At 45.8% G+C, this 12,347-nt stretch overlaps 1 protein-coding gene across 11 annotated transcripts in view; it reads left to right on the forward strand.

Annotated features, from left to right (window-relative positions):
* Positions 1-12,347, forward strand: part of SCRIB (scribble planar cell polarity protein) — a 52,830-nt gene that overhangs the window by 4,280 nt on the left and 36,203 nt on the right. For all 11 annotated transcript variants that reach the window (XM_081951205.1, XM_081951213.1, XM_081951212.1 and 8 more), the window contains exons 2-7: positions 10,179-10,296; positions 10,497-10,575; positions 10,921-11,010; positions 11,099-11,155; positions 11,245-11,308; positions 11,584-11,658. In XM_081951205.1, coding sequence (XP_081807331.1) covers positions 10,179-10,296; positions 10,497-10,575; positions 10,921-11,010; positions 11,099-11,155; positions 11,245-11,308; positions 11,584-11,658 — 483 coding nt within the window. The remainder of the gene's footprint in view (positions 1-10,178; positions 10,297-10,496; positions 10,576-10,920; positions 11,011-11,098; positions 11,156-11,244; positions 11,309-11,583; positions 11,659-12,347) is intronic.

Genomic DNA, 12,347 nt, shown 5'->3' on the forward strand with positions numbered 1-12,347 from the left:
GGGGGCGTTTCACCAGGTTCGCCTGGTGCGCCAATTGCGTCCCCTGTTGGACCGGAACGCCCTCTGCACAGTCACCCATGCGCTTGTGACGTCCCGGCTGGACTACTGTAATGCTCTCTACATGGGGCTCCCCTTGAGATGCACCCGAAGACTGCAGTTGGTTCAGAATGCGGCCGCGCGGGCAGTCTCGGGAGTCGCTAGATACTCCCACGTAACACCTCTCCTGCGCGGGCTGCACTGGCTACCTGTAGCTTTTTGGGTGCATTTCAAGGTGCTGATTATCATCTTCAAAGCGCTCCATGGCACAGGGCCTAGTTATTTGCGGGATCGTATCCTGCCCCATACTTCCCTTCGGCCGATTCGCTCACACAGAGAGGGACTCCTCCGGGTGCCGTCCACTAGGCTGTGCCAGCGGGCGACGCCCAGGGGAAGGGCCTTCTCTGTGATGGGCCCGACCCTCTGGAATGACCTTCCCCCTGATATTAGAACAACTACGGACCTCCGCTCCTTCCGTAAGAAGGTCAAAACCCACCTGTTTACTCTAGCCGGCTTGGCCTAATTCCAGCTCTCCCACCCTAGCCTGTATTTTTAAATTTTGGTCTTAGGCTTAGTTTTTAATTTTTATAAATTTGTACAGGGGTTTAAAGTATAATTCATTTTTAACTATATGTATGATTATTTGTAAGGCTTTTTAATTCGCTACCTGTACACCGCCCCGAGTCCCTTCAGGGAGAGGGGGCGGTCTAGAAATCAAATAAAATTCAAATTCAAATATAAAGAAAATTTATATAAGATGTTTTATAGATGGTATTTTCCACCGGCGAGGTTGGCAAACATGTTTAAAGACAAATCAGCCAAATGTTGGAAATGTCACCAGTTACCTGGATTTTACTATCATATGTGGTGGACATGTGGAGAAGCAAAGAAGTATTGGACAAAAATAAAGTTATGGTTGGAAAAGATGATTAAAAAAAAGTATTGTGTTAAAACCAGAAATATTTTTGTTGGGTATATTACCAGAAACTTATAATAAAGAGAATACATATTTAATTATTCATATATTAATTGCAGCTAGAATTGTATTTGCACAATATTGGAAAAGTGAAGAGATTCCTGCTGAAGAGAAGGTGATTAGGAAAATATTAGAATGCGCAGAAATGAATAGACTAACATTGGCAATTAAGGAGAAAGAGGAAATTGAATATTATATGATTTAAGAAGTATTTTACCAATGGTTGGAGAGAAAAAAAGGAAATTGGAAATAAAAGAAGAAGATAAAAAGAAGAATAGAAAATGTATTAAGATGGAGATAAAAAATAAAATAATAATTGTTAGCATGGGTATGATGAAAATAACTATAATCAATGTTATTTTTGTGTATATATATATATATATATATTAGAAGATTTCCTAGAAGACATGTTAAGAAGGAACTGAAGAGATTTCTAAGATTTAACTGTATAATGTATTATAATTTATGGAAGAATGTCACACGGATATCTCTGCCCAGACAACACACTGCTTAAGGAAAGATGGAATATATGCATTTTAAAATTGAAAAATAAGACATTTTTACCCAGAAAAATATGCTTATGCACAAGTTCCAGGCCCAGCTAAAGTGGAAGTTTCTATTGAAGGCTCTTGAAGACATGCTTACCATTTTCAAGGAGAACATCAGAAATTCCCTTGAGGCCCTGAACCTCATTGATAGGGAACTATTATTTATTTATTTTATTTATTTATTTTATTAAATTTGTTAGCCGCTCCCTCTCCACAAAGGGACTCGGGGCGGCGTACAATAAATAAAAACACATATTATAAAATTACACATTGTACGGAGGAGGTATAAAACACAATACAATATTATAATAACATAGAAATATTAAAATAAGTTAAATTAAAACCCCAATAGAAATTACAAGTTTAAAAATTGCCAGGAGGAATAAAATGGAGCTATGGTTGAGCCAGGCCTGCTAGTTGAAAAAGGTGGGTCTTGAGTTTTGAACGGAAGGAGCGGAGGTCGGTGGTAATCCTAATATCCGGGGGGAGGTCATTCCAGAGGGCTGGGCCCATCACAGAGAAGGCCCTACTCCTGGGCGCCGCCCTCTGGCACTGCTTAGTGGACGGCACCCGGAGAAGTCCCTCTCTGTGAGAGCGAGAACTAAAGATATTGTGGAATGAATTTAATGAATGTGAAGAGACTGTCAAAGATTAAAAAAATAAAAAAGAAGACAGCAAAGTAGGTGTTAGAAAAAACAATGGAAATTGGCCAGAAGATGAGATGAAAAGCCAGAAAGACAAAGATCTCAGGAAGGAATTTAATGAAGAATTTCATAGAGAGGCTTAAAAAAGAAAAAGTACTACAGTGACATTCTAAAAATACTGAAGATGGAAACAGACATAGAAAAAGCAAGAAAGTTTTCCAAAAGAACTTTGAACATTGAAGGAGGTTCCAGCTCCAAATAGATCTGTTAATAGATGCTAATGGGCAGCAATAAATTTAAAGAACATCAAACACGGCTGGAAGGAGTGTACTGAAATCTGGTATAGTACACACTTCTCAACATCTGAGACGCTTTGCAAAATATTCTCTACTTATCAGAACCCCTGAAAGATGGAAGTTAGATTAGCAGTCTGGTAATTACAAAGTTGGGTGGCAACAAAAATTATGGAATATCTCTAGAAATAAGACAAGTAACAGAAGAAGAATATATGTATATTCTAGTCTATGTTGTACTGTAGCATGTGCTCAGAAACATCTCATTGGCCTCAAACTCCCTTGGAAGGTGAGAAACCATAACCCAGCATAGACAAACAGGCATGCTTCAGGTCAGCAAAGGAATAACATAGACCAGGGGTGGCGAACACGCGGCTCGCGAGCCGCATGCGGCTCCCGGCCAAAATAAATGAGGCTCTTTGCCTCTTATCATTATTTAGTATACTGTGGCTCGGATCCCGCGCTCCCTTTCGGAAGCTGGGGAGGTCCTTTGCAGGCAGCTAGAACGGGCCGCGCCTGCAAAGGACTTCCCCAGACTTGCTTTGAGGAGCACGGGGCGACTGAGGCTAGTTGTGAAGCCCCAAAGCCCCCACCGCCACCGGAAGAACTGCTGCCACCTTCTCCTCATCCTCCTCTAACAGGCAGCACTGCCGGATTTGCTGCCCGGCGCTGCGGCTGAGATGAAGCCGCCAAAGCTCCAGCCGGCATCTCCGCGCATGGCAGCGGTGCCTCCCCTCCGCTCGGAGCAGCTGAGCTCAGTCAGCGCTGGGTTACCCCTGCCCCCTCCTCCTCCTCTGCCGTGCTTTTGAGGAGCCATGAGGCTGCAGGAGCCAGTAGGAAGGCGGGGGGGGGAGCAGGGGAAAAAAAGCCTCATGGCTCCTCAAAAGCACGGAGGAGGGGGAGGGGGCAGAGGTAACCCAGCGCTGAGCTCAGGAGCAAATCTGGTGATTCTGTTGGAGGAGGAGGAGGAGGTAGCAGCAGTTATTCTGGTGGCAACTCGTACTCGTCGGCATCTTCAGCAGAAGCCCTGCCCACAATGAAGAAAGCAAAGATGGAGCAGATCCACGCAGATGACGTCGCTGCAACATGACTGGAGGAGGAATTCTGGGAGTTGAAGTCCACAAGTGTTAAAGCTGTCAGGTTTGAAGACCCCTGGGGGTTTTTTTCCCTAAAGGGTTAGGGGTGCAAGGGTCTTGTAACTTGACAACTTTAAGAGTTGCGTGCTTCAAATGCCAGAGTTTCTGAGCCAACATTTTGGTTGCTAAGCAGGAGCGTTGTTAAGTGATACTGATATTATATAACACTTTGAATTAAGCGGGTACCTTGAAGAAACATAACTTTGAGTTTCAAATAATACTGATTTCGTTGTTGTCTTAGGTGACATCTGTGAAAAAAATTCGGGTGCTCAGGCATGAAAATGTGCCGCTCAAACACTATACTTTTCTGCTCACATTGAAAAAAAATTAGAGGGAACATTGCTTCCGGGTCTGTTTTGGCAGGTCACTGCGTGGTGTGGCTCTCTGACTCTCACAGTTTAAAATTTTGGCTCTTTTTGTCGAACTTGTTCGCCACCCCTGACATAGACTAACGTGGTTGGAAAAGAGACCTTGGAGGTGTTCTAACCCTCTGCTCGAACGGGAGACCCTCTGCTGCTGTGGACAAATAGTCGTCCAGTCTTCTTGAAATATCTCTGGTGATGGAGCACCCAGGGGGGAGGCAGGCCATTCAACTGATCGGTTGTTTTCACTGTCAGAAATTTTCTCCTTAGATCTTGGAGGATCTCCTCCTACCCATTACTTCTTGTCCTACTCACAGGAGCTTTGAAGAATCAATTGGACACCCCCCCCCCCTTTCTCTGTGACAGCTCCTCAATACTAAATTCAGCTCTTATGCCACCCCCTTCCGTTTGATAGGTCAGAGGTGCCAAGTTCCCTTAACTGTTCATCCTAAGGATTTAGCCTCCAGACTTTTTATTCTCTTTGCTTCTCTTCTCTTTGCACTCTTTTTGCAGCCTCTTTTCTGCATCGTGGTGGTCAGAACTGAATGCCATATTCCAAGTGTGGCCTCTCGTGCGCTATAGAGCGGTACTCACGTCTTGCGATCCTGATGCATTGGCATTTTTTTGGCAGCTGCCGCCACCCCGCCATTAAGCCAGGTGGTCCACCAGGAGACCTAGATCTTTCTCAGGGGCCGATTTTTCCTGCTTAGTGCAGGATCTTAGTTTTCTCACCACTGAGCTGCATCTTGTCAGATAGAGGCTCCCTGCTCAAGTCGGCCAAGATCCTTCTGAATCTTGAGCTTCTCTTCTAAAACAGGTGCATCCAAGCATGCGGCCTTGGACAGCGAATAATGCAAGCCTGCAAGACTGTAAACTTTTAATATCATTAGGTGATTTTATATTATAAAGCTATATTATTCATATTCATGTATCCATTCTGTATGTGGCTCAAGACAATTCCCCTTCACTTAAATGCAGCCCTGGCCAACCAAAATGTTTTTTTTTAAAAAGAATTTTATTATTTTTCAATTACAAAAATAAACATTCCATCTTTCCTTATGCAGTTTGTCGTCTGGGTACATACATCTCTGTGCCACATTGTTCCTCATTTTCCACATCTTTCACATTCATATTAACATTCTTTCCCTAAACTTAGTATTATAACATATTAAGCATTTAAACATTATAAAGCACTCCATTTTTCTTCCCAGTATCTTCTAGTAATGATACCATATCGACATTAAAATCATTATTCTCATCATACACATACTAACAGTTTTCATCTTATCTATCTATCTAAATATATCGTCTTCTTATTTTTAGCCTACTTCATTTCCAAACTCCTCTTTTATTCTCCAGCCATTGGTAAAATACTTCCCAAATCATATAATATTCAGTTTGCTCTTTCTCCTTAATTGCTAATGTTAATCTGTTCATTTCTGCACATTCCAATATGATCACCTTTTCATCAGTGGGAATCTCTGCACTTTTTCAATATTGTGCAAATACAATTCTAGCTGTGGTTAATTTTTTTATTTGTTGTAAATCTGCATCTTCTTTCAGTATAAGGGTAATACATGCTTCCATCCATGAATTCGGTACCTTCGCCTCTAACAAAAGTTCATTAAATACTTCCGACATTGATTGACTCAACGTTTCTTGCAATTCTTTATATAGTTCAGCTGGTAGACCATCCGGTCCAGGTGTCTTCCCATTCTTTTGCCTCTTAATTGCTTGTGTTAACTCCATCATAGATGCACATTCATCTAGTGATGCTTTAACTGTTTCAGGTATTCTAGGTATTTCCACCTTTTTAAAATATTGATTTATTTTCTCTTCTGATATTAACCCTTGCTCATATAGTTTCTTATAATAGTTCTGAATCGCTTTCTTTTTCTTTTCATTTTGGTAGTGAATTTCCCCATGCCCATTAATTTGTCTATCAATTTCTTTTTTTCCTCTCTTTTTTTTAACGTATGCGCCTGTTGGGTTCGTTTTTCGCCCTCCCCAGCCTCCAGCCTGGGTTCTGTGGCTGCCCTAACTTCGGTACAGCACTTGATGGCTTTCATTTCCATTCTCTCGAGTTTGAGAGCCTTATCTGAGATGATCAGGGAGTTTACGGGCTCCCTGGGATCCATAGAACATGCTCTCTTCTTCCTCACCCCTACAAGGCGATTCTGGTCCAAATGGACCATCCCAGCAGTAGGATTCAATGCTGTCTCCCAGGAGCTCCTAAGGGATGCGTTGTCTTGCCACGGCGCTAGCCACGTCCCTCGTCTTTGGGCCTTTCTAATGGAGCAAAGTCCAGCCATCATTTTAGAATCATATGTCAAGGATTAACTATATGGAGTTTGAAGTTGGTTGCTGAATAAGAGCAGTATATGATGGACATAAATAAAACACCCAGTGAATGGAGGTAGCAATTGCTGCGATTGGGACCGGCCTTTTGGTGGTTCTGTGAAACAGTCCTTGGATGAAAAACCCACAAGTGCATTTTACTTCAGCTTTCCTTTGTTTTACAGCATCACAAGGACCCATCTCTAAACAGCCAGGTGAGCCCAAGTGAGTGGGAAGTTTTGGGGATTCTTGTAGCCCTTTCCCCCCACTGTCCCACCCTTGGGAATGCTCAACCCAGCTGCTGGGATGATTAGCAAAAAGAGGATTGAGGCTCATATTCCATGGATTGGAGAGAAAGGGATTCCCAGAGAGTAAGAAGGCAGACCATGAAGAATGCGCCTCAGATGGAAGGCAGGGTTTGCCTGCTGCTGGCTGCTTAGGAGGCAGACTAAAACCTTTGGTGTGAAAAACTTTTGGCTGATTACACTTATTATAAGTGATTTATTTTGAGCAGTGTTTGAAGCAAAGAATAAGTATCGGGAATTATGAAGGTTTTTTTTTTCTTTCTCCTATTTTCTCTTTTCTTTTTTTACTGGCTGCAGAGGACTAAGATGGCGTTAGCTTCTCTCAAAGTTCTTTCAAAGTAAATGGATTAATTAAACTTAAGGTGGACCAGAATTTTATACAAACCAGATTTGTATAACCAACTGCAATCTTGGAACTGGATATCAAGGAAGAACAAAAGACTAAGTTGCCTTTTTCCACAGCAATTGAAGTAGATAAAAATCTAAGGTGGACTAGAACTCTGAAACAAGGGTTGTATAACTAACTATAACCTTGAAACTGGACATCATGGAAAACTGGGAATTAGAAGAAATACGTGAAATTATAAAAAATATGCATGAATCAATAAAATTAAGCTTAAATAGAATTCTGAACCCAGTGAAGCAGAGATCTAAAGAAGAATTCAAAGAAGAAGGGAGGGCAAGACAATGAAGGGAGAGAAATGGAGGGAAATAAAAAGCAGACAACAAACCCCATCAGTTTTGGTACTGGTATAGGGAAAACAGTAAAAAGAGGAGGCGTCCCGACAAAAGGGAATAAAAAGCAGACAAAAGTGCTCTTGAAGGTCGTTAGTGGTATAAAGAAAATTGAAGTAGGAGGCTATGACCCAACAAAGAGAAATATAAAATACTCGAGTGAGGGTGGTTTGGGGAAAACGGTTGGGAGTGGAGGTGTTAAAACAAAGAAAAGGGGGAAGACAGGAACAGAGGAATGGGACAAAAGACTTACTAGGAAAAATCAGATATCTAGATATGTGAAAATATAAAGGAAGATAAAGGTTCTATTCCTAAATATGAAAATAAAATGGAGTTGCTAACTGGTTGAGCATAATAATGGAAAGATAACTAAAAAAGCCCAAAATACATTGAATATGGATAAATATGAAACTGATATGGGGAGGTTGTAAAACAGAGGTTTTGTTTCACTTTTACACATGATAATTAAACTGAGTTGTGAATTGACTGAAAATGTCAACAGTAGGATAATCAAACATTGGTTAAAATATATGAGACATGGATATATATAGAAATTTTAAGATGAATAAAGTGAGATGTTTACTGCTTGTTTTTTTTTACATAATAGATTAAGGGAATTGTAATAAACATTGAACAACATGCTGTGTCATTTATAGGCAATTTAAGGATAATTTGATCCAAGTTCTATAAAAATAGAGAGGGAACCTGGAATATAACTACAATGGGAAATTATTAAGATTTTAAAGACAGAATCACAAGTTGGGGGCGCGTAAGGATGTATAATTATACAAAGATAATGATGAGAATAGCTAGGAATTGTAACCAGGTCTACATCTCGACCAAAATTAAGCTGGGGGGAGGGGTTTAAAAGTACAATGACTATATATGTGTACATTTTTGTTCTATTTTTTTTTTCAAGAAAGGATGTTAAAATGAAATATGTATATCGAAAAGGAACTATAAATGCCATCAACATAAAACGGAGCTTGCCCAGAAGCTGAAATACACCAAGTAAATGATAAGAGTGGGAAGAAAAGAAGAGAGGCAAGGGAAGAAAGAAAAGAATAGGAGAGAGGGCAAGGAGGGTGGGGGAGAGGAAGAGAGAAACGAGGAGTGGAAAGTGGGGGGAGAGGAGAAAGAGAGAGGAAGGGGAAGTAGAGTAGGGAAGGATGACTGAGGGAAGAAAGGAGGTAGGGAGGTGAAGGAGAGAGAGGGAGAAGAAAGTGATGGATAAAGATAAATATGGTGCATGGAAAGCAGAAGAGCTAATTAATTGTGTTTTGGGAGCTGATGGTAAGATGAATTGATGTAAACACTTAATAATACAAAGTGATGTTGGCTATGTAATAGTATACATGTGATTATATGTTGTAAAAATGGAAAAATAAATTTTTTTACCAAAGAAAACAAAACACCTTTGGTGTGGAACAGGTTCGAGTCCCCTGAGGGAGGCTAATTAAGGTCCCTACAGCTGAGCTTGTTAACTTGCATTTGTCACCTTTTAGGGACAAGGGAAGAAAAGAAGCTCAAGAGGCAACCTCCGTGAGGGAGGGGGAAGGATGGTCAGGACAAGACAGGCGAACTGACTGTAATGGTGAACGAGAGAGAGGGAGGGAGAGTCTCATATGCTGTGGGTATTGGCTGTGAGGCAACTTTTTCACTACCCTTGTAACTCTGAACAGTTGTTGTCCGAGGTGGTTGCTAAACAAGGACGGTTGCAGGAACTGGGTATGTTTAGCTTAAGAGAAAGAAGGACTAGGGGAGACATGATAGCAGTGTTCCAATATCTCAGAGGTTGCCACAAAGAAGAGGGAGTCAAACTATTCTCCAAAGCACCTGAGGGTAGAACAAGAAGCAATGGGTGGAAACTAATCAAGGAGAGAAGCAGAACTGAGGAGAAATTTCCTGACAGTGAGAACAATTAATCAGTGGAACAGCTTGCCTCCAGAAGTTGTGAATGCCCCAACACTGGAAGTCTTTAAGAAGATGTTGGATAGCTATTTGTCTGAAACGGTATAGGGTTTCCTGCCTAGGCAGGGGGTTGGACTAGAAGACCTCCAAGGTCCCTTCCAACTCTACTATTGTATTGTATTGTACTTGTAGTTCAGCGTTGAGCACAGAGGTTGAGCACCTAAGGGGGTGTTGCTTCCCTTGGTTGTTCAGTGTGTATATGCAGGTAAAGACGTCAGAAATGTTTCCGCTGTAGGAGTTGGCGTGGTGGGGACATGGATGTGTGCGTATACTTGGATAATGCTGAAGTAAGGCCAGAAATGATTTACGGTGAATGCTGGATAAATTGTGTAATGCAACAACCAGCATGGAACTAAAAAAAGACAACGTGGTAGAGACCAAGCCAGTTGTGTTTAGCAGTGAAGATTGCAAATCCATGAGCCAGTCTGAAAGCTTTGCTGTCACAGACAGACTTTCAGCATTTTCAGTCGCCAGGATCAACGGACAGTGGCGCCAGAGACCCCAAGAGGCTCTGTATGTCTCAGCCGTGAGGTTGCATGGGAAGAAGGTCTGAAGGGCGTCTTCTGCTCCGGGGAGCCTTCAGGGCGGTGGGGTTCCTGTTGAGGCTTCCTCCGGCCTTCAGAATTGGGTGCAAACGGGCCCCCAAAGATGCCTCTGCCGCTTCTCCCTCCAGTCTGCGCAGAGCTGCCTTTGCGGTGGGTGCAGCTGCCGTGGGCCCTTTGCTTGCTGCAGCAGGGAGAGCGGGCAGCCCCGAGGGGAGGGAGGGAGGGTGCTTGGAGGGGGAGGCTGGCTGGCGGGATGCCCCAGTAAGCAGCCCCTTTCTCTCTGCCCGCAGCCTTTCTTCCGACTTCTGAACCTGCGCAGGCTGGGCCTCAGTGACAATGAGATCCAGCGCCTCCCTCCTGAAGTGGCCAATTTCATGCAGCTGGTGGAGCTGGACATCTCCCGCAATGGTGGGTAAGGGGCCCTTGGGCCTGGCGGGTGGAGGCTGCTCCCTTCTCGGTCTGTCCTGGTGAGCTGCTGAGGCTGGAGCTTGGCTGTCCAGGGCGGCCGCTCTTCCTGTCTTCGTGCAGGGATGGGTGGGGGCTTGCTTGGCTTGGAGCTGGTCTCCCTCGTTGACTCCTGCCTCTGCCTTTGGGCTGCTCTGCTCCAGACATCCCGGAGATTCCCGAGAGCATCAAATTCTGCAAGTCCCTGGAGATTGCCGACTTCAGCGGAAACCCCTTGTCCAGGTAGGGGAGAAGCGTCCACCTGAGCTTCTGGAAGGGCCTCTCTGACCGGAGGGGGGACCTGGCTGGGGTGGGGGTAGGGGGGTGGAGGCGGCTGCAGGGAGGTTCTGCCCCACAGGGGCTTTGGGGCTGCTGTGCGAATGCTCTGTTGGAGGGACAGAGGGGCCTTGCCCCAAACGGACGAAGGCCAAGGGGGTAGAGGCCAAAATGGCCAGTGCTGAATGTGGCCACTCACTCTCGTCTGGGGTCTTGAGAGCCCCAAAGACCAATTGCCCTGAAGGGGCTCCATCTGCCCAGCTCCTTGCACGGCTGCAGAACCCTCTGGGGTCGCCCTGCTTCTCCCCCCAGGCTCCCTGAAGGCTTCACCCAGCTGCGCAACCTGGGCCACTTGGCCTTGAACGACGTCTCCTTACAGAGCCTGCCCAATGACATTGGCAAGTGAGTTCGTGCCCGGCATGGCGGGAGGCGGGGCGGCAGGGTTCTCGGCCACTCCTCTGCTCAACCCCGCCTCTCCTTCCTCCCTCAGCTTGGCAAACCTGGTGACTTTGGAGCTTCGTGAGAATCTGCTGAAGTGCCTCCCGGCGTGAGTGCCAGTCTGCCCCTGCCCTAGCTGAGGTGGGGGGCACAGCCCCTGTGCTCCCAAGGCCCCTGACTTTTTCCTCTGGCTTGCAGATCACTCTCCTTCCTTGTGAAATTGGAGCAACTGGACCTTGGGGGCAACGACCTTGAAGTGTTGGTAAGGAAGGCTGGGTGGGTGGGGGAGGTGGGGCGCCTGCCTGCCTTTCTTTTCCTGGCCAGTGTCTTGCCCTGCGGCCCTTTCCCACCCGAGCCAGTGGTGCTGCTGCTTGCCCCGGGTCCTGAGTGGAAATGACCTGTCCCTCCTCCAGCCTCCTCTCTCAGCAGGCCCCTCAAGGGCTGGGCCTGAAGGTTCTGGGTGTGTGTGTGTGTGTGTGTGTGTCCCTGGGAGGGTGTTTGCCTCGGAGAGTGATGTTGTGCTCCTCTCCTTCCCAGCCAGATACCCTGGGCGCCCTGCCAAACCTGCGTGAGCTCTGGCTGGACAGGAACCAGCTCTCCTGCCTGCCCCCTGTGAGTATTTCCCCCCTCTCCCTCCCGTGCCTTGTCCTTCCAGTGCAGCGGCCTTGGCTGACCAAGCAGACTGACCAAACACTCCCCCCTCCCCCCGTGGCTCCAAAGGGAAGCCAGTGGTGGTGGTGGGGGGAGACTGAGGGCTGAGGCAAAGCCAGACTGAGGAAGACCCAGACCGGTGAACTTGGGCCGAGGTGCTTCCTTAGAAATAAAGGCGGCGCTAGAGCAGGAAGCCCCTCACCAGGGACAGTAAAGCAGGCTGGGTGCCCCTCGCTGCTTCTCCTTTCCCACGAAGGACGAGGATGAGCTGCAGGGGGGGACGTGGCTCTGGATTTTAGGAAGGCCTAAAAGGGGGGGGGTGCCTGCTGGACCAGAGTGGGGTGATGCTGCTTCTGGAGGGTGTCCCTTGGAGTCCAGTGGATGGGGAAGGCAACCAGGATGCCGAAGTGGGGCGCTTAATGGTGGAGCACAGGCTTTTTCCCAACAGTATTGTGCTGGAATTGGCCTGTGGGCAGAATTGGTGCCCTCGTCCGTGTTTGGGTCAATTGGGCGTGGCCTCAGGCAGTAGGGCAGGCAGCCCAGGGTGCAAGAGTGGAAGTGTTGCTTCTGTCCTGCTGGCAGTGCGGCTGCCCGAAGCTTCCCAGTGGGGAGAAGCCAGAGGAGTGCCTTGGTGTGCCCAGTCCAGCGGG

Source organism: Natrix helvetica (genome assembly GCF_964273705.1).
Source record: "Natrix helvetica genome assembly, chromosome: 4".
In the NCBI taxonomy this organism is placed as follows: domain Eukaryota; kingdom Metazoa; phylum Chordata; class Lepidosauria; order Squamata; family Natricidae; genus Natrix; species Natrix helvetica.